The sequence below is a fragment of the Hevea brasiliensis genome, chromosome 10, assembly GCF_030052815.1.
Source record: "Hevea brasiliensis isolate MT/VB/25A 57/8 chromosome 10, ASM3005281v1, whole genome shotgun sequence".
Taxonomy (NCBI): Eukaryota; Viridiplantae; Streptophyta; class Magnoliopsida; order Malpighiales; family Euphorbiaceae; genus Hevea; species Hevea brasiliensis.
Genome location: NC_079502.1, coordinates 1020548 through 1047359, shown reverse-complemented (window position 1 = coordinate 1047359; position 26812 = coordinate 1020548). Strand labels below are relative to the sequence as shown.

The 26812-nt window shown below is 38.3% G+C and overlaps 2 protein-coding genes and 1 pseudogene across 3 annotated transcripts; all 3 read left to right on the top strand.

Annotated features, from left to right (window-relative positions):
- Positions 1 to 12796: 12796 nt before the first annotated feature.
- On the top strand, positions 12797 to 15909 carry LOC110632828 (protein HEADING DATE 3A). Its single transcript, XM_021781174.2, has 4 exons — positions 12797 to 13138; positions 13456 to 13517; positions 14831 to 14871; positions 15382 to 15909. Exons 1-4 carry the CDS (start codon positions 12944 to 12946, stop codon positions 15609 to 15611), a joined length of 528 nt encoding a protein of 175 aa, XP_021636866.1. The 5' UTR covers positions 12797 to 12943; the 3' UTR covers positions 15612 to 15909.
- Positions 15910 to 16829: 920 nt separating this feature from the next.
- LOC110632837 (chromatin assembly factor 1 subunit FAS1) lies at positions 16830 to 23475 on the top strand. 2 transcript variants are annotated; one of them, XM_021781183.2, is made up of 12 exons: positions 16830 to 17545; positions 18176 to 18275; positions 18787 to 18934; positions 19017 to 19140; positions 19497 to 19864; positions 19969 to 20286; positions 21081 to 21162; positions 21248 to 21385; positions 21869 to 22282; positions 22441 to 22563; positions 22974 to 23019; positions 23098 to 23475. In XM_021781183.2, the coding sequence occupies exons 1-12, from the start codon at positions 17045 to 17047 to the stop codon at positions 23259 to 23261; spliced, it is 2526 nt and encodes an 841-aa protein (XP_021636875.2). In that variant the 5' UTR covers positions 16830 to 17044; the 3' UTR covers positions 23262 to 23475. The 2 variants fall into 2 exon arrangements, with proteins under 2 accessions (XP_021636875.2, XP_021636874.2); XM_021781182.2 differs by having other exon boundaries at positions 22426 to 22563.
- A 917-nt stretch (positions 23476 to 24392) lies between these two features.
- On the top strand, positions 24393 to 26812 carry LOC110632832 (stearoyl-[acyl-carrier-protein] 9-desaturase, chloroplastic-like; annotated as a pseudogene).

Here is a 26812-nt window from a genome sequence, read left to right as displayed (position 1 = left end):
CCACCACCGTAGCAACTTCCATTATTCAATGGTCCAATTAGAAGAAGAAGGGCAAGGGAGTTGCAAAACTTGGTTAGTAGACTTTGGAGGCGCCAAGAGAAACAGATTGGGCTTGGCTTGGAGTCTAGCCTCTAGAATATTTTATTTTTATTCCTTTATGCCATGTGGCAGATTAGTTATTTGTAACTCATATAAATATTTGTCTTTTACATCAAATGGATGATAGCTAATATCAAATATTGAGAGAATTGATTTTCAGCCATTGCCGTCAATTGTGAGAGTTTTATGATTTCTTCCTTGTTTCTGGAATATAACTTGGACTTAAGCAAATTGACCACTTGCTTATCTTATCTTTATAATCAATGTGCTCTAGCCTAGTTACTATTGTGTCTTAATTGGTTATCAATTCTGCCTTGTTTGTTGTTAAAAGATCTAATTTAATCTTTAGATGTTATGTCTTTAATTTGAATATCTGGGGTGTTCATCACAATCACACTGAATCTAGATATACATATCAACAACCTTTAGCAGATGGTCATTACTTGTTAGTTAGTAATGGTAGAACAATAATGGTGGTGTAACACCCTAAAATTTTATTATTTATGAGTATTTTTGGTATTTTAATTTTATTTGAATTTTAGGAATTTTTTTGAGATTTTTCGGATTTTAAAAATCGGGTTCGATTTTCCGAAAATATAAACTTTGATGATTTTTAAAAATTAATTTAAAGACCACGTGGCAAAACTAAAAAATATATTTGGAGTCTACGTATTTTTCTGAGTTTTATGAAATTTTTTCGGAATTTTTGGACCTCGTTTTCGGTCCCGAGGCAGAGTAAAAATTCAAAATTTTGTATCCTGAATCGAACCGGCCGAATCGAACCGGACCGGATCGGACCGGTCGAATCGGACCGGCCCTTTTCCTTCTTCCTTTTTCTTTCCCCGCGCTTTTTCCTTCTCCCTTTTCTCTCTCGTTTCTCTCTCCTCCCCTCCCTGCGGTAGGCCGCCTCCCTGCGTCCTCCTCGCCGGCGCCTCCCGGTATCGACCGGTAATGGCCGCCCAGAACGGCCGGAAAACGCGCGCGATCTCTCCCCCTGCACGCGCGCGCCGCTTCGACTTCCTCGGCCAAATCCGGCCGATCCGGCCACCAATTGGACCGGGTCTTGTGTCCAAAATCATCTACTCGGCGAAAACTTTCCATAGACACCAAGAACGCCGAAATCCATCGAGCGGATTGTCCGATTTTTGCTCGGGAAGATTTTAGCCCATTTCGACTTTTGGGCTAGATTTCTCGAAAACCGTGAATCCCACGAGAAAACCGAGGCCACCAGCACGCTCCATTCGTCGAGAGCTTCGTAACGACATAAATTTCAAATTTTTCCGACACCGTTTTTCGGTGGGTCCCACGGAACTTCGCAGTGTATTTTCAAGCATTAAATGAGCTTAGAAAATTCTGAAAAATTTATGTACTAACCCCCGTGTTATGGGCTTCGTGTAGGTATCCTCGATTCGCGGAAATTCGACGATTGGCCAAGTTCGCAAATTTGGGCGAACGGACTGTTCTGGAAAAGTCCCCGAATTGGACCGAGGTTTTGGCTAGCCCCCCCATTGTCAGACGTCCCGAGTGCGTTCCCGAAGTCAGAATCGGCAAAGGTAAACCCGAACCTTGCTTTTTCGTAATTTTCTAGTGCTTAAATAGGATTAAAAATCCATAAAATATTCGTGGTAGCTTAGAAAATTACGATTCTTTTTGCAATAGCTTAGTAATATTGCTAAGGACCGCGGGGCAAAGTTTTATAATTTTTAGAGCTTGTTTGGGCAGTTTTTGCAAAAATGATCAATAATAAGGACTAAATTAAAATTTTGCGTATTGTGATGGATGACTGATTTGATGGGCCCAGGAGGGGCTGTGTGATATGATTGAACTGTTGATATATGGATTGTGAGTATAGAAGTGTGTTTTGAACCCTTTTGCAGGTTGGGTAGGTCCTAGGTATAGGGGAGACTCTGCCGGATTTTCGGCACGACTTAGGACGTAATTGGTCTTTTTCTTTGTTTGTATTGAGTCAGATTGTATTAAATAATTGTAATATAATTGTCAGGTGAGCCGGGACAGCCTTCTTCCTCCGCCCAGCCGCCACAGTGATTGTCGTCAAGTCTGTGAGTAAAATATTAATTTTAATTGTAATTTCGATATTATTATATGTTCAGCATGCCCATGCATCACTTATATGCATATATTTATTTAGTTAAACTCTAGGCACGATTTATGTTGCATTCATAGCATTAATATGCCATGGATGTTGTTGTGGTAATTTGGAGGCGGTGTGCGTGCGTTGGCGTGCGTGTGATGTGGTGTGGACTATGGATAGGGCGGGTAGTCACGGCTTGAGTAATTATTGGGACGTTCCTTGAGGGGTAGTCACGGCTTGAGTAATTCATTGGGACCCTCGATTTGGTTATTAAGTGGAAGTCCGAGCTTGAGTAATTACCGGCACCAAAGTTGGATTTAAGAGAGCAGAATAGGCGATCAGCTCCCATATGTTATGATTGATACTACAGGGTGTGAGACTGCTCCATTTTTCCATTATGATGTAATCATGTGAATATGTTGTTTATGTTGCATTTCACTCTCAGTGCATTAGTTCAGATAGTTATAGAGATTATAGTTAAGATTGATATTTTACTCTCTGAGTCGAACGCTCACTCCTGTTCAAAAATTTTTACAGGCCACAGGAGGATATTTATTCTGGGTTAACCTGCTTTTATACTTCGCAGGTTGTTTATCGATATTTGTGTAATTTTATTTACTCCTAGAATTTCCGCATGTGTTAGCAGTAATTATTTGAATTTGGTCTGTAATATTATATTCATGTTGGACCTGTAAACTTAATATTTTAAGTCTGTTTTGATGGATTGGATGAGAGAGCTGAGCTCCCATTTATTATTATGTTGATGAATATGTGGAGGGTGAGCTGAGCTCCCCAATGGATGGTTTATTGTGTTTACAGGTCGGGTGAGTCGAAAACTCCCCGTTGGAAAGTCCATTTTATGGCCGGACTCTGTCCGTTTGTTTTCTTAAATTTGGGCCCAATGGGCCTTAGAGTTGGGTTAATGAACAGTTAGGCTTACTACGGGCCTCGGGGGCTTTAGGCTGGCCCAGGTCCTAGTGCCGGTCCGGCCCATAGGTTGGGTCGTGACAAATGTGGTATCAGAGCTTAGGCTCCAGATTCCTAGGGAAAAGTTGTCTAAGTGTTGGGAAGAGTCTACTAGGAGTCACATGCGGAAAAATAGGGTTCACATTCGTCTTGCATTGTCGTCTTTGCTTCTAGTTTCTGCTTCATATATTGTGTGTAAATATGAGTCTATAGAGCTGTGCAATGTGCAGTTTTGAATTTTGTGGGCTAATGCTGCTGAATTTCAGGAAAATGCGTAGAAGCAGGAGAGCTGCCACTGCACCAGAACCAGATGTGCCTGACGAGGTGTCGGCACAGGATGAGGCGCCTGCCCCGAGGAGGCGGGGTAGGAGGCCTAGAGCTGCTCAAGTAGAAGAGCAGCTACCACCAGTTCAGGATTAGTCGTTTATGGCACAGGGTCCCATGGACCCCATGGCAGCTACTCTAGCTGGTCTGCAGAGAACCATCGACATGATGGCGCAGTATATGGTCCACCCTCCACAGCAGCAGCAGTCCATCGCACCAAGAGGGGAACCGTACAAACAGATCATAAATTTTAAGAAGTTGGTGCTTGGTACTTATGATGTGTCAGACGATGCATATCGGTTCGGATTCCTGACGGCGAGAGCAGTCTGATTGGTCGATAGAAGACTAATAGAGTGTATGCAACATGTCATGGGGCCCATGCCTAGACAATGGATGAATGACTACGTGTTACCCCGGATGGAGGGTTTGACATGGGCTCAGTTTGTGGAACTTTTTTTCAATCGGTTTGTGCGTAAAGCTTGAGAGATCAGTAGTGGGCCTTTGAGGCCTTAAGGCGAGAATGGCAGTGCAGTAGATGAATATGCTCTGAATTTCGGAATTGAGCAGATATGCCCCTACAGCTGTAGCTACAGTAACCATTATGGTGAAGAGTTTCCTAAACGGGCTTGACAGGAGGTATGCGAACTGGCCATGATGTCGGATCGATCTTTTGATGTGGTGGTTGATCGAGCTGCAGATTGAGATTAGCTATCTTTGTGGATGACAGCGGAAGAGCAAAGAAAAGCAGAGCGAGGGTTCCTCGGTGTCCCTTCCATGGGTACTCCGGACGGTGGTGGCGAGGTAATTACAGAGGAAAGGGTAGGAGCAAAGAAGTGGTTTTGCACCACGGACCACGAGGATTGGACCAGTGCGGATCCAGCAGTGGTCACAGTTCGGGGTACAGTAGTTCTGGGTCTGGTTCAGGATCCTCCTTGGCACCTTGTGCACAGTGTGGAAGAGGACATTCAGGACCTTGTTTGATGGGATCGAGTATGCTTGTGTATGGCCAACCGGGTCACTTTGCTAGAGAATGCCCCATGTTCGTGAGCCACGGATGGGGTCACGAGTTCATTGCGAATGTTCCTCGCCGATTGTATCCGGTACTTCCAACATGGCGGCGATCGATTCGATGGCCAACAGGCCGAGGACAAGGGGCGTGGATTTGGAGGCGGTCGAGGTAGAAGTCGATGTCGTGGTTACGCCACTCAGGGTAGGGGTCAAGCTCGGGTTTTCACCCTGACCCACCAGGATGCTCAAGCTTCAAATGCAGTTGTGGCAGGTATTCTTCTGGTCTGTTCTTATGAGGCTCGTGTTTTGATAGATCCGGGTGCTACGCACTCATTTGTCTCCCCTGTGTTTGCCATGAGGTTGGGTAGAAACCCTACAACCTTAGAATGCCCTTTGTCGGTAGCTACCCCACTTAGTGACAACATAGATGTAGATATGGTTTTTCCGGGTAGCCCAGTAGTAGTGGATGGAAAGATCCTCCCAGCAGACTTGGTTCCTCTACCAGTAATGGATTTCGATGTAATCTTGGGGATGGATTGGTTGGCAACTCACTATGCCACTTTAGACTGCAGGAACAAAAAGGTGTATTTCCACATACCTGGTGTGGAAGAGTTTAGTTTTGATGGTGACAGGAGCGTGGCTCCATATAATTTGGTGTCAGCAATTAGTGCTAGAAAAATGTTGAGGCGTGGATGCCAAGGGTATTTGGCATTGGTGAGAGATACATCTGTAGAAGGTGTCAGCATGGGAAATGTTCCTGTTGTCAGAGAATTTATGGATGTCTTCCCAGAGGAGCTTCCAGGGTTGCCACCAGGAAGGGAAATAGAGTTTTGTATTGATGTTGTGCCGGGTACAAACCCCATATCCATGCCACCTTACAGGATGGCACCAGCAGAATTGAAAGAGCTGAAGGAGCAACTACAGGAGCTTTTGGACAAGGGTTTCATACGTCCGAGCACTTCACCCTGGGGTGCTCCTGTTCTATTTGTGAGAAAGAAGGATGGGTCATTGAGGTTGTGCATTGACTACAGACAGCTGAACAAGGTGACTGTGAAGAACAAGTATCCACTTCCTCGGATCGATGATTTGTTTGATCAGCTCCAAGGAGCTAGATTCTTTTCCAAGATAGACCTACGATCAGGCTACCATCAGTTGAGAATCAGGAATGAGGACGTGTCCAAAACGGCTTTCAGGACAAGATATGGTCATTATGAGTTCTTGGTGATGTCTTTTGGACTCACTAATGCACCAAAGACCTTCATGGACTTGATGAACAGGTGTTCAAGCCATTTTGGACCCGTTTGTCATCGTATTCATAGATGACATTCTGGTATACTCTAGTAACGAGTAAGAACACGTGTGGCACTTGAGGATGGTGTTGCGACGTTGAGGAGCACGGATATATTCCAAATTTTCAAAATGTGAATTTTGGCTATAAAGCATCTCATTATTTTGACAAGTGCTAAAAATTGACGGTATTCAAGTGGATCCCAAGAAAATTGAAGTCAGAATCGATTGGCTTAGGCCTACAACAGTCACTGAGGTGCGAAGTTTTCTGGGTTTAGCTGGCTACTACAGGCGTTTTGTACAAGATTTCTCCAGGATAGCGGCTCCCCTAACTAAGTTGACCAGGAAGAATGTTCCATTCATTTGGACAGATATTTGTGAGGTGAGTTTCGAAGCTTAAGGAGTGTCTAACCACCGCCTGTGTTGACACTACCGGTGAGTGGTGAAGGATACACCGTGTATTGTGACGCCTCCAGAGTTGGCCTAGGGTGTGTTTTGATGCAGAATGGAAAGGTAGTGGCTTATGCTTCAAGGCAGCTGAAGAGGTATGAGCAGAACTACCCCACCCATGATTTGGAAATGGCGGCTGTAATCTTTGCACTAAAGATCTGGAGACACTATCTGTATGGTGAAGTGTGCGAGATATACACCGACCACAAAAGTTTGAAGTACATCTTCCAGCAGAGGGATTTAAACTTAAGACAGAGGAGATGGATGGAGCTTCTGAAAGACTATGATTGCACCATCCAGTACCACCCTGGGAAGGCCAATGTTGTGGCAGATGCTCTAAGCAGAAAATTTTCTGGCAGTTTGGCGCACATTTCAGTAGAGAAGAGACCGTTGATTCGGGAGGTACATGAGTTGATGGATCAAGGTTTAATCCTAGATCTGTCAGATGAGGGGGTATTGTTGGCTCACTTTTCAGTGAGGCCAGACTTGAGGAACAGAGTTAGAGTTTCCCAGCACAGAGACCAACAATTGATGAAGATCATAGAAAGAGTACAGCAAGGCGAAGGTGGTGAGTTTGGATTTGCCAATGATGGCGCCCTAGTGCAAGGTTCTAGGATATGTGTGCCCGATGTGGACAATCTCAGAAATGAAATCATGCAAGAGGCACACTACACACTTTACAGTGTCCATCCAGGTTCCACCAAGATGTACCATGATGTGAAAGATAGCTATTGGTGGAATGGCATGAAGAGAGACATCGCAGACTTTGTGTCCAAGTGCTTGACTTGTCAGAAGGTGAAGTTTGAACACCAGAGACCGTCAGGGTAGCTTGATGAGCTCCCTATCCCAGAATGGAAGTGGGAAATGATCACTATGGATTTTGTGACTGGGTTGCCTCGTACCACGCGAGGATATGATTCGATATGGGTAATTGTAGACCGCTTGACCAAATCAGCTCACTTCTTACCTGTGAAGACTACATATTACGTAGCACGGTATGCGGCTCTATATTCGAAATAGTCATATTGCATGGAGTTCCGGCTTCCATAATATCTGACAGAGGGCCCCAATTCACTTCTCGGTTTTGGAGAAAGTTGCAGGAGGCACTTGGCACACAATTGAACTTCAAGATGACTTTCCACCCTCGCAGACTGACAAATTGAAGGACAATCCAAACATCTGGAAGACATGCTTCGCATGAGTGTCTTGGATTTTGGAGGTCAATGGGATGAGCAACTAGCTTTGGTGGAGTTTGCCTACAACAACGATTATCACTCCAAAGATAGGGATGGCACCCTCTGAGGCACTATATGGCAGAAAGTGTAGGTCTCCTCTGTGTTGGACAGACATGGGGGAAGACAGGGTGCATGATGTAGACCTAGTGCAAGACACTTGCAGGTAGTTCCTTTAATCGAGGAACGATCGAGGACGGCTTTCGAAGAGATGAAGAGTTATGCAGACCCCAGATGGAGGGATGTGGAGTTTGCAGTGGGCGACTATGTATTCCTGAAGGTATCTCCAATGAAGGGAGTCATGAGATTCGGAAAGAAGGGCAAGTTGGCACCTCGATATATCGGACCTTTTGAGGTTACTGATAGAGTTGGAGCAGCTTGCCTACGGTTGGAGCTACCACCCAACCTTTCTCACGTTCATCCGTGTTTCACATCTCCATGCTCAGGAAATATATTCCGATCCTTCTCATGCATCGCAGGATGTGATAGAGCTAAAAGAAAATTTGACATTTGAGGAGCAGCCTGTAGCCATAGTGGACTACCAAGTGAGACAGCTGAGATCAAAACAGATCCCTATGGTTAAGGTTTTGTGGAGGAGTCAGTCGGTGGAAGAGTGCACCTGGGAGTCAGAACGGGACATGCGTAGCAAGTACCCTTATTTGTTCAATGTATAATCATGTGCTTTATTCTGCCTTGTGTAAAAATTCGAGGACGAATTTTCTGTAAGGGGGGAAGAATGTAACACCCCAAAATTTTATTATTTATGAGTATTTTTGGTATTTTAATTTTATTTGAATTTTAGGAATTTTTTTGAGATTTTTCGGATTTTAAAAATCGGGTTCGATTTTCCGAAAATATAAACTTTGATGATTTTTAAAAATTAATTTAAAGACCACGTGGCAAAACTAAAAATATATTTGGAGTCTACGTATTTTTCTGAGTTTTATGAAATTTTTTCGGAATTTTTGGACCTCGTTTTCGGTCCCGAGGCAGAGTAAAAATTCAAAATTTTGTATCCTGAATCGAACCGGTCGAATCGGACCGGCCCTTTTCCTTCTTCCTTTTTCTTTCCCCGCGCGCGCGTCCCTCTCCCTTTTCTCTCTCGTTTCTCTCTCCTCCCCTCCCCTGCCGCCGGCCAGCCGCCTCCCCTGCGTCCTCCCCTCGCCGGCGCCTGGCCGTCGGCTAACGGCCGGAAAACGCGCGTGATCTCCCCCCCTGCGCGCGCGCGCCGCTTCGACTTCCTCGGCCAAATCCGGCCGATCCGGCCACCAATTGGACCGGGTCTTGTGTCCAAAATCATCTACTCGGCGAGAGCTTTCCATAGACACCAAGAACGCCGAAATCCATCGAGCGGATTGTCCGATTTTTGCTCGGGAAGATTTTAGCCCATTTCGACTTTTGGGCTAGATTTCTCGAAAACCGTGAATCCCACGAGAAAACCGAGGCCACCAAAGACGCTCCATTCGCCGAGAGCTTCGCAACGACTTAAATTTCTAATTTTTCGACACGCTTTCGGTGGGTCCCACGGAACTTCGCAGTGTATTTTCGAGCATTAAATGAGCTTAGAAAATTCTGAAAAATTTATGTACTAACCCCCGTGTTATGGGCTTCGTGTAGGTATCCTCGATTCGCGGAAATTCGACAGTTGACCGGGTCTGCAAATTTCGCCGCATGCACTGCACGGAAAAGTCCCCGAATTGGACCGAGGTTTTGGCTAGCCCCCCATTGTCAGACGTCCCGAGCGCGTTCCCGAAGTCGGAATCGGCAAAGGTAAACCCGAACCTTGCTTTTTCGTAATTTTCTAGTGCTTAAATAGGATTAAAAATCCATAAAATATTCGTGGTAGCTTAGAAAATTACGATTCTTTTTGCAATAGCTTAGTAATATTGCTAAGGACTGCGGGGCAAAGTTTTATAATTTTTAGAGCTTGTTTGGGCGCTTTTTGCAAAAATGATCAATAATAAGGACTAAATTGAAATTTTGCGTATTGTGATGGATGATCGATTTGATGGGCCTGGAGGGGCTGTGTGATATGATTGAACTGTTGATATATGGATTGTGAGTATAGAAGTGTGTTTTGAACCCTTTTGCAGTTGGGTAGGTCCTAGGTATAGGGAGACTCACGGATTTTCGGCACGACTTAGGATGTAATTGGTCTTTTTCTTTGTTTGTATTGAGTCAGATTGTATTAAATAATTGTAATATAATTGTCAGGTGAGCCGGGACAGCCTTCTTCCTCCGCCCAGCCGCCACAGTGATTGTCGTCAAGTCTGTGAGTAAAATATTAATTTTAATTGTAATTTCGATATTATTATATGTTCAAGCATGCCCATGCATCACTTATATGCATATATTTATTTAGTTAAACTCTAGGCACGATTTATGTTGCATTCATAACTGTTAATATGCCATGGATGTTGTTGTGGTAATTTGGAGCAGTGTGCGTGCATTGGCGTGCGTGTGATGTGGTGTGGACTATGGATAGGACGGGGTAGTCACGGCTTGAGTAATTCGCTGGGACCCGTTCCTTCGAGGGGTAGTCACGGCTTGAGTAATTCGCTGGGACCCTCGATTTGGTTATTAAGTGGAAGTCCGAGCTTGAGTAATTCGCTGGCACCAGGTTGGATTTAAGAGAGTGTATAGGGATCGGCTCCCATATGTTATGATTGATACTACAGGTGTGTGAGTGCTCCAAATTACCTTTTGATGTTATGATGTGAAAATGTTGTTTATGTTGCATTTCACTCTACAGGGTGCATTAGTTCAGATAGTTATAGAGATTATAGTTAAGATTGATATTTTACTCTCTGAGTCGAACGCTCACTCCTGTTCAAAAATTTTTACAGGCCACAGGAGGATATTTATTCTGGGTTAACCTGCTTTTATACTTCGCAGGTTATTTATCGATATTTGTGTAATTTTATTTACTCCTAGAATTTCCGCATGTGTTAGCAGTAATTATTTGAATTTGGTCTGTAATATTATATTCATGTTGGACCTGTAAACTTAATATTTTAAGTCTGTTTTGATGGATTGGATGAGGGAGCTGAGCTCCCATTTATTATTATGTTGATGAATATGTGGAGGGTGAGCTGAGCTCCCCAATGGATGGTTTATTGTGTTTACAGGTCGGGTGAGTCGAAAACTCCCCGTTGGAAAGTCCATTTTATGGCTGGACTCTGTCCGTTTGTTTTCTTGAATTTGGGCCCAATGGGCCTTAGAGTTGGGTTAATGAACAGTTAGGCTTACTACGGGCCTCGGGGGCTTTAGGCTGGCCCAGGTCCTAGTGCCGGTCCGGCCCATAGGTTGGGTCGTGACAGGTGGTACAGCCATTGGTTCAACAGAGTGCAGATTTTGATTAAATATCATTATCAGGCCACTCAACAATGACTTAGTCACGATAATAAGTAATTATCGAGAAATAAGTAGACATATTGTCTCATTTGGAAAATATCACCAAAGTGATCTCTCAATCTCTCATGCAATTCTTTTCTTATGATGCTACCCGTACGTAGGCTGCAGAGTAATCAATTTATGACCAAATTTTTAATGATTTTATAAAATATAAGTAATTTTTATTAAATATAAATAATTTATGAAAATTTTTTAATGATTTTATAAAATATAATAAGCAATTTTTTCATTGGAGGTTAGCATATTTTATAAAATATAAGTTTTTAATTCAATTTTAATTATTTAATTTTTTTAAATTTATTTTTTTATTTAACTTGTTTAGAAAGTTTGATCTAATTAATTTCTTCGAATGAAAAAAAGATTGATTTGTCCAATTTATATTGATTGTATGAACTCTTATGGAATAGAATGTGAAGTTTATGTAATTTATAGTAAATTTAAAAGATAAAAATTAAAAAAGACTTAATAAAATATACTCAAATCAAATTGGAAATTTTCAATTTATTATATATATATATATATATATATATATATTGTTAATTTAAAAATCAGGAAGCACTCGTAGAGAAGAGTTTGTTGCGGCTGAGCAACTGTTAAGCATAAAACGGTTGTGGGAACATATGGATGGTTGAATGTCACATAGATTGGATGTGAGTAATTAATCACCATATATCTTCTCCTCCAAAAAATTATAGCTGATTCAATGTCTAATGCTGTCTTCGAATGTCAATTTGCGGGTTGAACGAAAACACCAACGCCCAATCAATATACCTGATTTAATTACTTGGATCACATTCATTTTGCCTTCCCAACTCCAACACGTATATTTCCCATCATCCTTTCCTATTCAAGATATAAACAGAGCTTTAATGTCGGTTTTTGCTTTATCATTTATATTTGATTTTATCTCTATTCCATAATTTATTATAATTAGTTCATGTCTCCATGACTTGTCTTTCAAAATTTCTTAAAGCAAACAGTACATGTTATATATAATCTCTTTTATATTACGAAATGGACATTCCATCATTCAACTATTAATCCAAATATATATATACGTACCTAGATTAATAAATGATCTTATTCTCGGCTCTCCAATGGATTTTGCAAGATGTGAAAGAACATCGAATGGGTTGTCATGATAATATCTGATGTTTAAGTAACAGTATACTATGCCTGAGTAGTCCCTTTTTATAGGAGAAATTATATAAAAGAATAGTGATATAACGTCAACACTTTACATGAAAATGTCAGAGCGAGCAATGGGAAATGAACAAATATAAAAATGCATTTACTAAAATTTAAAAGAAAAAAAATAACTACCCAGTAATTACAATTTTTTGGACCCAGTTTATATATATATATATATATATATGATTATTTATCAATATAATTTCTCCTTTTCTAAGCATCCAAAGAATTCTTATTGGAATTAAAAGTGAAGCATTTCTATTTGAGAGGAATCCTATTTTAAATGAGATTCAAAATTCTGAATAAGATGAGACACTTATGCTTGATTAGAAAACTATTGTTCAGTTAGGTAAATATTACAATGTCCGTACCATAAGATTTAGTAAACAAATTATACTTTTGTCAATGTTAAGATGGTTTTGGTATCGAGATATTGAGTATGCTGATACCCAAACCATCTACTCGGGCATCGTGGGGTATATTGTATTAATAAATTTAAGAGAAAATATATCAATTTATGTATTTTTAGATTATTTATTTATTTATTTATACAACTATATACTCAGTGTAGCATATATATAATTCTTTGAGTATAAAGTCCACTATATTTTTTTATATGAAAAGAAAACAAAAAAAAAAAAAAAAAAGAAAGAATATTATTGAATATATAGTGCATATATAAGTTAGAGTGAAATTGAAAATGAAAGGAAATGTAAGAAAAAAAAAATGAAAAATGGAAAGCATATTGGCATAGAAAGTAAAAGCTGGATACCTCAGAACAATATATAAATACCTAATGTATGTGATTGAATTTCATAGCTAGCAACAACCCATCAACAGAATAATATTACTGCTCCACTTGTGCTTCTCCTATTTGAAAATGCCTAGAGATCCTCTGGTTGTTGGACGTGTGGTAGGGGATGTTTTGGATCCCTTCACAAGGTCTATTTCTCTTCATGTCACTTACAATAACAGAGATCATGTCAACAATGGCTGTGAGCTCAAACCCTCTCAAGTTGTCAACCAACCTAGGGTTGATGTAGGTGGAGATGATTTAAGGATCTTCTACACTTTGGTAACTTCTTCTCCTTCTTTCATACAGTATGTTATGTGCATTTGGTTCCTATCCTTCGATTTTTTACTTGTAAGATATCCAATGGGGGAGATTAAGGGGCAAGAGGCCCAAAATTTCTCAAGATTTCCTTCTCACCATAAACTTCTGTTAATCTATATATAACTAGTTTGCTATATTATTAAAACAACTAAAATTACAGTAATCATATATATTTAAAACTAAACATATTATAGTTATTTGGCTGATTGGCCTCCAAAACTAAATATTCTAGCAGCTCAGCCATAGATTGATTATGATATTTTATTCCCTCGCTTCAGGTCATGGTGGACCCTGACGCTCCTAGCCCCAGTGACCCTACTCTCAGAGAATACTTGCATTGGTACGTGGATTCCCTCTCTTCCTCTCTCACATGCACATATACACAGTTTTTTCTTCATGTGCTGCTTGTCAGAGGGATGAATTTTCTGTTCTTTCAATTCACACATAAATCAAATTCATACAGATATATATATATATATATATATATATATAGATGCAAAGAACTTCAAAAAAAAAAAAGAAAAAGAAATCCATGAATAGAACCTCTTGAAATGGGTGAATAGATTTAGAGAAATAATGGTAGTTGCCAACTTACAGTAATGGAAATGATCGAGCCCCATACGAAAACTGAAGAGGCCATCTATAGAAATAGAGATGTGGTAGTGCCACCTTACAAATTAACATATATATTACAATTGTTTTGCTGTTTTGCTTCTTGAAATAGACATATACCAGCCTTCTTCTAATCCTCTCCGTAACTTCTTTTTTAAGCTTACAGCTATTGATTGATTGCACGTATCTTTATTTCTTTGTTTCTTTCTTCTTCTTCGTCTTCTTCTTCTATTATTTCTTTCATATCATCTGATGGGCAGACGCATCTTTCAAGAGCTAAAAGAATCATGAATATATGAAGTGGGTAAGGACCGCAAAGAATTTAACAAAAGTAGATTTTGGTTTACTAGGTTTCCAGGATAATCGTCGGGTCCCTACATGTGCTCTGTGATTCTGTGTACAATTCACAAACTACTTTTCTTTCTTTCTTTTCCTTCAGTTGTCAGTTTGTTTCTTTCTTTATTTCAATTTTTTTTGTGGGTCTTACATATGAAATCATTGGAATACTGTGATGAAAACTCTTTATCATGATCATTCCTTGGATTTTCTCTCCTCTATTTTTCCCTAGTTTTATTTTATTATTTTTAAGATGGAACTTATTTGAGCACGTCAACAATATTTTTCTACAACATATATAGGTCGTATTCTTTATTGTTCAATGTCCAGCGTGTAGAATTATTGTAGACTTGCATGTCTTTACTTTAAGCAACAATCAATATCACTTGATATGAAGTGTTGAAAGACTATACAATTGAGCACTTAAATATTTATCTTGTGACATAAATATTTTTTTTTTCTCTCTTTTAAAAACTCAAAAAAAAAAAAAAAACGACTCATGGATGACGTAAAATTCCCCTCACCATCTATGTGGGTTCTATGATATTTATGTTTTATCTGCATAAGACGTTGCATATCAAATATATGTGTAGAATACAAATCGAAATGATTTAGTGAATTGTAGGGCAATAGATGGGATACTTTCTTTCTTTTCTTTTCTTTTCTTTACATGAATTTGTTAGCTTTTCCTTTAACTTTTTATAGGTTGGTGACCGATATTCCAGCAACTACAGGAGCAGGCTTTGGTGAGTGCATATATATTTTTTTAGGATAATAAAAATTTTAAAAATAGATATTAATAAAGCACTTTTACTTAATAGCCAATCGATGTAGGACTTAATGCACTCTTTCATGTTCACATCTTATGCATCAAGTTTGCAACATTTAACATATATACACTCACACACACTTCGTTGAAACAATTAGAATACAGGAAAGAAAGAAAGAAAGAGAGAAATTCTTTATTTCCATTTCCTTTTTCCCGAATCTTCATCTTGTAGATATCAAATGTGAGGCTGAAAATTTTGTTGCCATGCATCAATATCAATCTCAATCAACCTCCCACCACTATATTTTTTTATCACATGGTTGTCTGAGAATAACAAATCTTATCAACCTACGAAAGGAGAAGATTCTCTCTTTCTGGAACATAAGAGATTCTTAAAAATAAACAAGGAAAATATCATTTTTTTTTTTTCTTCGTGAGACTTTATACATCTAGATTAAACAATTAAATATTCATATATATATTGTAGGGCAGGAGGTTGTGTGCTATGAGAGTCCACGGCCGTCGGTGGGGATTCATCGGTTTGTTTTTGTATTATTCCGGCAACTAGGGAGGCAGACTGTGTATGCACCTGGGTGGCGTCAGAATTTTAACACTAGGGACTTTGCTGAGCTTTACAATCTTGGATTGCCGGTGGCCGCTGTTTACTTTAACTGCCAGAGGGAGAGTGGCTCCGGGGGAAGAAGGCGAGGACAATAATTATAATTAATTTAATTATAATGGCCTGCATGTCTCCAATCAATGTATTTTCCACTAAAAGATCTTTCTACCATTTGACCCCATATGTGCCATGAAAAAGGAAGGGAAAGGGAAAATAAATAAAGAAACAAAGTAATAATAAAGAAGGGAAGATTACAAGCGGGCGAGTTATATATGCTCTGTATCTCCAACTAGCTACATATAGCTGGATTCCTAATGGCTCGAATAGGTGTAATATATCTAGCTATATTAACATATATACAAATAAATTTAAAAGATATACAAGTATAATTATGCATTTTGCCTTGTGTTCTGTTCCATTTATATTTATATACATTTGTCTTTGGTTCCATGCAACTTATATGGTTCATTTGATTAATCAGCCTTGCTAATGAATTGAAAAACAAAGCTTTATATCACAAGTTCTTGGTGAATTATATGTTATGTATGATTAAATATATCTTTTATGGACATGAGTTTACGATCCCTTGTGAAAAATTTATGGAGCAAAAATAACTTATGAAGTTTGTGATAATAATAATGGCTGGCAAAGGTTGGTAGGCCCAAGCTCAAAGCCCATCGTTGGAGGGTGTGAGATACAACACTGTGTGGAGTACAAACATAATATAAATGTTATAATTTTTGTCTGTTTCAACATATTCTGAGAGTTTGCGTAAATTTACTAAAATTAGAATTTATAGAATAATTGTAATTTGATTTTTTTTTTTTTATGAATGTAAACTTTATAATCAAATCAAATTCAATAAAATATATGTTTTTATTTTTTATGTTATGTGTACGCAATTGTATGTAGGTGGTTTAAATTTGTTTTCATATTATAAGAGAGTTATTTTTGAAATCGGGAAATATAGATTGAGCTTCAATTAAAATCAAATCAATTAAGAAATGGAGTTTCGAGTCTTGGTGAATCTTAAAAAACCAAAGGGAAGCAAGGATTCTGCATTGATAGGCTTGTGCGTCTTCGTTAACCCATTGGGCCCAAATCCAAGACAAAAAACCCATTTGAGCCCAAACGTGAATTGATGAACAGGCGCCAAAATTAGACATTTTTTCCATAAATTTTTGGAGCCAAAATCAATTTGGCGGGAAAAAAACGCACAATCTCTCACTTTTCACTCTGAAAAAATTATTAACTTGCTTGACTAAAATTATAGAAAATGCATATTTATGTGCCTCTCACTTTCTCCTCCTTCAATAAAATCCCCCAAAACAAAAAAAAAAAAAAAGGATATTTAAAAAACTCAAATAGTTCATGGCTACCCATAAATCTCCCTGACACAGAAATGGTGGTTCTGGCTTGAGACTTGATACTGGATCTCACAAACGCTGTCGTTTCGTTTCGCTTGCTCTCTCTCTGCCATAAAAGATCTCTCTGTTTGCATTAGGGTTTTGCTTTTACACAAGCAAAGCAAATGGCGGACCCCTCGAACATGGTCGTCGACGTAGACGCTGAGCCAGATGCCAATGCCCTAGTTCAGCCCAGGAAAACCCTCAAGCGAAAGCGACCATCTTCAACCTCAACGGCGCTGGCCTTCAACTTAACGATTGACCAGAAGGCAGCCCAAATCGAAGCCCTTAACAAAGAACTCGAAGGGCTTTTTGGATATTACAAACAAGTGGTGAATCAGAAAGTGGGGTGTGGTTTTTCTTTAGATTCGGGTGCAAATGATGGTAATACGCTGAATGGGATGGTGGGCTTATTGATGGAGGAAAGCGACTTGCCTCTGTCGAAATTGGTGGATGTGATTTATAGAAAGTTGGTGGGGGAGAGACTGAAGGACAATGTGAGTGTTACGGTGGCGGTGGTCAAGAGTGCGGTGTTGTTTGTAGGGCAGAGAGTGATGTACGGAGTGCCTAATGTGGATGCTGATGTTTTGGAGGATGAGACTCAGGCTTGTCTCTGGTGTTGGGAGGTAATTACTTTTTGTGCATTTCTTGATTTCTTTATTCATTTTCTCGGTTTTTATTAGATCCGTTTTACTTTTGGAAGGTTTTATATTGCAATATTTTATTTAAATATTGGGTATCTATTATAAGTTCTGCCAATTGTTATAGTTATTGAACTTGAGTAATTTTCGTACCAGGTGTCCATTATCGTTAATATAATTTTATTGTTCTAGCTTTGGTGGGATTTTATGCCTATATTTTACATGTCGGTGGATTCCTTCTGTTTAAGGAATATCATTTCCTATGGTTGGAGGGTTAAGCCAGTGTTTTCAGCGCTAGGAAGTGATGGATTTATTTTACATTTGTTGCTTGCTTCTTGGTTATAATCGGTGGTTATGCTTCTGACTGTGAAAAACATTTCTAAAATTGAATTCAAGTTTACCATATGTTTTATAGTTTCTAGAGAGTATTTGTTTTTTTATCAACAATTTATTTGTGTTCTATGATCCATCCTGTTAAATGAACTTGCCTGATTTGACATGGGGAGGCCATTTTTTATGTTGATATTTTATAACTAATTTTCGTCCCTCAGCAATGAACTATTTTCATTTTCGTCTTGATAGTCAGCAATGTGATTTTTATGCTTACCAATGCAGACAAGAGATCTAAAGCTGATGCCAAAAAATGTGCGTGGTGCATTGACAATTCGGCGAATGTGTAGGAAAAAGATCCAAGAGAGAATTAGTGCTGTTTCTGGTAAAAAAAATTTCCGTTAAATTTATCAATGCATCTAGTTCTTCATTTTATTGAATCTTATACGTTAATCATTAGCAAGCTCATTGTTCCTCTGTTCTGTCATTGGTTTTCCATTGCTGGGTACAAAAATGAAGGGATTGAACCAGCTAAAATTGAATTTCTTCTACCTTGTTTCAGCTAAAATTGAATTTCTTCTACCTTGTTTTCTCCCATTCAATCTCCATTCTGTTTTCAGAATTAGAATAATTAAGTTGCATGTCTTACCAATAGTTATCCTCTCTCTCTCTCTCTCTCTCTCTCTCTCTCTCTCTCTCTCGGCATGTTATCCATTTTTATTAATGAATGGTGATAACTATTTTTTTTTTCCACAAAAAAAGGTGCAGTAACTGCTATAATGCATTGGATGTGATGGTATCTGTTACAAAAGTTAGAGAGTGACCAGACATGTTCTGCATTGAGTTCTTATAGATCTTTTAATTTTTAAGTGTTTAATGATGTTTTGTCATTTCAGCAATGATATCTGCTTTACAAAAGTTAGAGAGTGATCAGACTTGCACAACTGATTTGATGAGAGCATCAGAAAAGCTTGGTAAAGTGTTACAAGAGGCAGATATCCGTTTGTTAGTGGATAGTATGTTGCAGAAGAATGGTGCAGAGATGTATGTCTCTAGATTGGCTCTATTATGGTTTGCTTCCTGAATACATGATATTTAATATGAAATCATTTGAATGTCATTATAGGGCTGGCAAGGAAGCAAGACGAGAGCAGAAATTGCTCATCAAACAACTGGAGAAAAATAAAAAAGAAGCTGAAAAGGAGAAAAAGAGGATGGACCTTGAACTTCAAAAGGAAAAGAGGCAAACTGTACGTGCAACTCATAGTTTTCTTATTTTTTGCATTCTATGTCTCCTTGGTGGCGAGGATATGTTGCTTAGTTCATATAATAATGCTCAGGAATGTCAGAAAAGCAAAAATATTAAATAGCCATTTTTTGGCTTGTTGGGACAAACTGGATTATAAATTCTAGTCTCAATTGTGTACAATGTTGAAAAATAGATTTTTACATGCAAACAAGTGTGTGCATGTACTTTAGTGTAAATATATATGATGTTTACTTGCATATTCACTAACTCAACAAGTTCCTTCTTGTTGCGTGGATTTCAAAAATTTTCCTTTATGCATATTTATGGTAGTTAATTTTCTTTGAAAATTAAATTTAGGAAAAGGAGCAAAAGCGATTGCAGGAGGAGGCAGAAAAGGATGAAAAACGTCGTGAAAAAGAAGAGTCCGAAATGAGGAGGCATCTAAGAAAGCAGCAAGAGGAAGCTGAAAAAGAACAACGGCGTAGAGAGAAGGAAGAAGCTGAACTGAAAAAGCGAATTGCTATACAGAAGCAAGCTTCAATCATGGAACGCTTTATTAAAAGAAGCAAAAGTAATTCACCATGTCAAAATGAAGAGGCTTTAACAAAGATGCCCGCACCTGATTTGAAAAGCAAGCATAGTGAGAAGATGCCAGGAGCAGTTACTGTAGCGATGGACCATACTCTTTCATCAAATGATAACCTTAGATTTAATGATATTCGCAAGTAGGTTCCACACCACTCCAGCACCTCTTTTTCTTTCTCATTGACTTAACCTTCCTGGGCATCCAATTTTGTGATGCAATGATTAAGACTGATGTGCTTTGCAGGTTGCACTTATCTTCATGGCAACATTTAGGTCATGCTATTCATTCAAATAGAAAACAGCATTGGAGCATCCGTCAGAGACCTAAGACTGAATTGTTCAAGGAACTTAAGCTAACTGCTACAAGGGAACTTGCTCATGATGATGAGTCGAGTGTAGATAAGCTTGTAAGCAGATGGGGAGAACAGTCCTCTGATGATAGATCATTTGTAACTAATTCAGAGAGTTCTCCTGATTGTAAAAAGTGGACGAGGAGGAAGCAGTTGTTGCAGTTTGATAAGAGTTATAGACCTGCATTTTATGGCATTTGGCCTAAGAAAAGGTGAACTCCTATTCACTAAGATCTTATCATGTTTCACTAGGATAACAAACTCAGCTAGATAATTTCTGAAAGTGTAGCAGGTGCTATGCTTGAAAATAGAAAATCTCTTGTTAAAGTGCTGAGACAGGAATGTCTTTTTGATCTGTTTTGTCTGGTTATCTTTAGTGGAATTTTGGTGATGTGTATGTGCTAATAAGTTGATTCACACAAAGAGGCATATATGTGTGATTTGGAAGTTAAATCCTGCATACTGTTTTTCCAAAGTGCCTTGTAAGGCATGCTTAAAGCTCAAAGCCCCAATGCAATGTTCTAAAAGAACTGCAAGGAAGTGAAGCCAAATGCATAAAGCATGTGCATTTAGAGGCATTGGGCGCAAAAATGAATTCTTTTTATGTTTAAACAAAATCACCATTATTTGAACATTTTATTTATGATGCTTGATCAACATCTGCTCAATGGTAATTGTTAATTAGTGATGCTAAACCTTTTGTTGTCTGTAGCCATTTGTGAATCTATGAACTTTTCAACTCTTGAAAGCTCTAACCTTTGATCTAACTTGCTATTTGTTGTTTCTTTAAGCTTTTTGATTGCATCTCATGAATATTTGTTTCTGGAAATAAATATATTTTGGACTTTATGAGCCCTTAGTTCAGGCATGCTTTCTGCACTTTGTGTCTAGACTCAACTAGCTTGTGTGATAATTTTACCTTGAACTTTAATCTCGCTAATTCCCTACGAACTTTGACTGGATTAGGGTTCAATATGAAACTGATTTTACACTGCTGTTTTTTCAGTCATGTCATTGGACCACGCCACCCTTTTAGGAAGGATCCAGACTTGGATTATGATATTGACAGTGATGAAGAATGGGAAGAGGTGTGGCCTTGAATTTTACCATTCACATAAAAATTGGTGCTATTGCTAAGAAAAATATATCCTAAATGACATTGTAATTCTACAGGAGGATCCTGGTGAAAGCCTCTCAGATTGTGACAAGGACGATGAAGAACGAAGTTTAGAGGAAGGATGTTCAAAAGATGAAGAAGAAGAAAGTGAAGATGGATTTTTTGTACCTGATGGGTATCTCTCAGAAAATGAGGTAAGAAACTGAGATCTTTGTTGTATTTGTTGCCTGACACTTGTTTACATAAGCTTGAGTTGATGTCAAGAAGAAAATAATTGAGATACAACATGCATCCTATTGTCAAGTGTCTTCTGAGTTCTCCTTTTTATGTGATTATCACTGGTTGATGCCCTGTAATCAATATTAACACGATGCTTATAAAAAAAGACCCTTTTTTCTCCAATATCTGTATCTTTCTCTGTCTCATGCACTCATACTTGTCTGCTATTGTGTTAGGCATGCATACAACTTTAGCAGGTTCATTTTTTACTTTCCATTTTTGTGGACCAACTTGTGTAAAACTATTTGCATTAATGCTATGAATATTCAGGTTTTTGAAGCATGCAGACTTAGCCCAACTGGACAAGTCACCTAGAAAGCAACTCTGTTTGTTCATGCATTATTATAGCCAACCAAAGGGATTATTTCTGAAATTTTTTACTTGCCTTTTGCATTCAGGGAGTACAAGTTGACAGAATGGAAACTGATCTATTAGTTAAGGAGGGCAGAGGATCAGAAAGTTGCAATCAAGACTCAGAAAGTGAGGAATTTTACATGTTGCTTCAACAACAAAAGTATCTGAACAACTTAACAGAGACTGCACTTCGGAAAAATCAGCCCTTGATTATATTAAATCTAATGCATGAGAAAGTCCCATTATTACTGGCAGAAGATCTAACTGGTACTCATAAATTGGAAAAGATGTGTTTGGAAGCTCTTAGCATGCGTACTTTCCCAGGTTGGCTGCCTATGGAAATATCAATGGCAAACATACAATCTGAAGATCAAGATGTGTGTGGTTCAAGTGGCAAGGCCACTAGAACACATACCTCAACTGCAATAACCATAAAAGGATCAGATATGCCTATAATTGTAAGTTGCTCGTTTGAAACTGCCCTAGGATTTCCAGTGGTATTGTTTTTTTGAGGGAACTAATAAATTTTCCAGAAAAGTTTTTTTCATTTTTTTATATTATGACAGCCTGTCATGCTTTGTTACTGCAATTCTGATAACAGGTTTCTGCTATTCAGTCTTGCCCACATAATATCAACAAAGTGGTGGAATCCTTGCAGCAGAAATTCCCAACTGTGCCAAAGTCTCAATTAAGAAATAAAGTTCGTGAGATATCTGATTTTGTAGACAATCATTGGCAGGTTAGTGTGAGATATTTGGATATTTTTCATTCCCAGATTAAGTTCATGAGATATCAATTAAGAAATTCCATATATTCATGGCTTATTCATGGATATTTGTTGAACAAAATTATTGAATTTGTGAAGCTTGCTGAAGGCATTTGATCTGATTCATCAAACTAGGTCCATTTAACCAGCTTGCAGTTATGAACTGTTGATCCACAATAATGGAAAAAACACAGCCTAGAGCTACTCATAGATGCAAATAACTTCTCTATATTGAGATAGGGAACTTGTCAGACTTGATAAGAAAAAATAAATAAATAAAATGAATGAATTTTTGTCAAATTGATTACATAAAAAATGAACAAATGCACAACAATTGGGCTTATGGAGAGATAAATGAAATGTTGTTTGTTCCTATGCTGCAGGTCAAGAAAGAAATTCTGGATGAAATTGGCATATCAATATCACCAGGTACTTAATATTTTTTGCTAGTTGACAAGCACTGTTATTTCTTGAATGCTGAATCACTCTTATTTTCTAATGATGCAGCGAAGGGAGGGATACGGATGCAAAATATTTCAACGTTTTTCTCAAAGAGGTGCTTGCCTCCAGCTGGTAAAAGTATCAATCCCATTGAGAGTTCTCCGCAGTCATCTCTAAAATCTGATTCTGTAGTGGAGGGGCAACAGGCTTTCACATGCTCACACCTGTAGCCTTCCTGTTTTCTGTTGTTTACCTTTCTGCAAAAATCCCAATAGGGTGTAATTACAAATCCTCTCATATAAGTTGAAATGTCATAAATTTTGTTCTGAATCGCTGAGTTGAATCAGATGGCTAACCAGAGCTCTTGTAAAATGATACTGACAGGAATGTTTTAGGTTAGTCTAGACTATAAATGCTTATGGCTTTGGCTTCACTTTTGTTTCATCTTTTTTGGATTTTGTTTGAATGTTTGTCGTATCAAGGCACACGAGTGGTTTTGGTTTTGCAATGCTGTGACTAGTAACACAACATGAGCTGCTAAATGATATTTAGATGTTAGATTTCACACTGCAATTCCTGGCCGAGGACATCCGTTCAAAAAAACATTCTAGATAAATAATTAAAAAGCAGGTAGCAAATTTCAAATCACCAACTCAGATGAAAAACGATTCTTGAATACATGAACGATGCAACTTCTCCTGGTAGGAAAGGAAAGAGATTTGATCCTCCTTCTCAATCAAACAGTGTTTTGGTAATATTCTAAATTTTTTATTCGTTTTGTAATAAGCCGAGTTAAATTTTTTTTGGATTGAATTTTTTTGGATAAAATACTTATCAAATTACTATAAATTGGCTGTAGCAACTCACATGGATGAGGTGGTGCACTGGAACTATCCCATGTAAATCTAGCATTAAATAAAATTAGGCTGTAATATAAGATTTTATGGAGAAATTACTAACGGTATCTGGTACATATTTGTATTTTTATAATCATACAGAATTTATTAGGAAGAGAAATTACTTTTTTTTTTAAAAAAAAATATATTATTTTTAAATAATTTTAATGTATTTAATAATTAGTCCATCTTCTTCTTTTCTTTTTTTAATCGATAATAATTAGTCCATCTTATGTACTCGTGAATCTGGTATTTGAATAAGACACGAACCTTCCAGCGCATGTAAAGAGCAAAACTAAGAAAATACTGTTGGCGTAGGATTTTGTCCTTAAATCCAAGGGCAAATCCTTCAAAACGTTGTAGACACAAAGCGTAAAAAAATAATAAAAAAGGAATGGTAATTCTATAATTATGCTTGAAATGGAAGGTCATTTTGAAAGGGTAATTCTTTAAAAGGACGTTGCCTCTGTTCTCTCTCAGACCCTTGTCTGGACTTCACTTTCCACCGACTCCCCCGGGTTCTTCTTCCTTCTTCCCGCTCTCTCTGTCCATCACTCCCTTTGCATGCATCATTACCAGTAACTAAGCACTAAAAAAATGATTCTAAATCTCCTTCCGTTAGCCTTCTCAACCCAAAATGCCAGGTCTTGCAAAATCTTGATGGCCTCCACCTCAACCCTCCACTCCACTACTGCTACAAGGTGATGAGTTTACCAAATAACTCTCTTTTCTTCATTTGTCTTTATCTCAACTTCTTTGTTGTTTTCTGGATTATTGCCAATGCATGTTCGAAAAATTGGTCAGGGAAGTGGGTCAGTCTTTTCCTCTGTATTCAAGACTAATTAATCAGCAGCTGCGCCAGTTACTGTTTATTTTATTATTTGGATTCTTTTTACCAACCGGGTTCACCAGGGACTCAATATGCATGACTCTTAAAGGATTTTTCTTGCACCCATTTACTATGGACCTATTAAATGCATGGGTCATAAATATTAGATCTTATACATAATTGTAAAACCTATAATGAACTGTACTTATTAAATATATTAATCCTAATATATTCTACTTATTTATGTTTTAAAATCATATATTTATATTTTGAAAATCATATATTTATGTTTTTAGGTCCATCCTAAAAATTCCCTTATTATTTTTGGCTTTGTTTGCCTAGTTTCTTTCAATGTAAAGATTGATTAAGACAATAATTACATAACTTGCTAATTTGATCGGTTTCAGGGAGGAGGTGAATCTAGAGAGGTCCTAACGCCCTGCCAAAGAGGTTCATTTTCAAATCACTCATTCCATGCAGCCACAAAAGATAGAGATTCTCAAATCCTTGGAGGGTTGGGCTGAGAAGAACTTGTTAATTGACACTTCTACTTATTTATGTTTTAAAATCATATATTTATATTTTGAAAATCATATATTTATGTTTTTAGGTCCATCCTAAAAATTCCCTTATTATTTTTGGCTTTGTTTGCCTAGTTTCTTTCAATGTAAAGATTGATTAAGACAATAATTACATAACTTGCTAATTTGATCGGTTTCAGGGAGGAGGTGAATCTAGAGAGGTCCTAACGCCCTGCCAAAGAGGTTCATTTTCAAATCACTCATTCCATGCAGCCACAAAAGATAGAGATTCTCAAATCCTTGGAGGGTTGGGCTGAGAAGAACTTGTTAATTGACACTTCTAAAGCCTGTTGAGAAGTCATGGCAGCCACAGGATTTTCTGCCAGAACCTGACTCTGAAGGGTACTATGATCAGGTTAAGGAGCTGAGGGAAAGAACAAAGGAAATTTCTGATGACTATTTTGTGGGGTTTGTAGGGGATATGATCACGGAAGAAGCAGTCCCAACATATCAACCAGTGCTTAACTCCCTGGATGGAATTCAGGATGAGACTAGTGTGTCTCTCACTCCTTGGGCAATTTGGACTCGGGCTTGGACTGCTGAAGAGAATAGACATGGAGATCTTCTCAACAAGTATCTTTACCTCTCTGGACGTGTAGATAGACATGTGAAAAATTTAGAAGACAATTCAATATCTCATAGGCTGTGGAATGGTGATTTTACAGTGCTGGAGAGCATTGGAGTTGTGATTTCTTTTAAATTTAGTGGTTGTTGATGCAGGTCACCAACTGTTATATATGTACTTAATTCCCTTGTTAATTTTGTGTCTTTTTTTTTGTGGGATTTTAAATTTGAGAACAACCCCTACTTTGGATTCATTTACACTTCGTTCCAGGAGAGAGCTACATTTATCTCCCATGGAAATACAGCAAAACTAGCTAAAGAGCAGGGAGACGTTAAACTGGCACAGATATGCGGAACCATTGCAGCAGATGAGAAACGCCGTGAAACTGCATATGTTAAGATTGTAGAAAAGCTATTTGAGATTGATCCAGACACTACTGTCTTGGCATTCGCTAACATGACGAGGAAAAAAATTTCAATGCCTGCAGAGTTGATCTACGATGGTGAGGATTGTAATCTTTTCTATCACTACTCAGAGGCTGCCCAGCGTCTTGGAGTCTAGACTGCTAAAGACTATGCTGATATTTTGGAATTTCTTGTGTGGGAAGATGGAAAGCAGACAAGTTGACAGGTCTTTCTGGGGAGGGACGTAGAGCTCAAGATTTTGTATGTGGATTAGCTCCAAGGGTTAGAAAGTATGAGGAAAGAGCTCAAGAAAGTGCCAAGAAAGCACCCGCCATTCCATGTAGCTGGATTTTTGGCAGAGAAGTACAACTCTAAGTATCTCAATCTTTCAGCTGCCCTGGAACTCGCAGTCTTGAACATCTCATAAGCTCATTGGCCCATTGCCCTTGTTATATATGCATGTATAATTCTACTTGTTTCTATCAATAAAGATTTTAGATATGCAT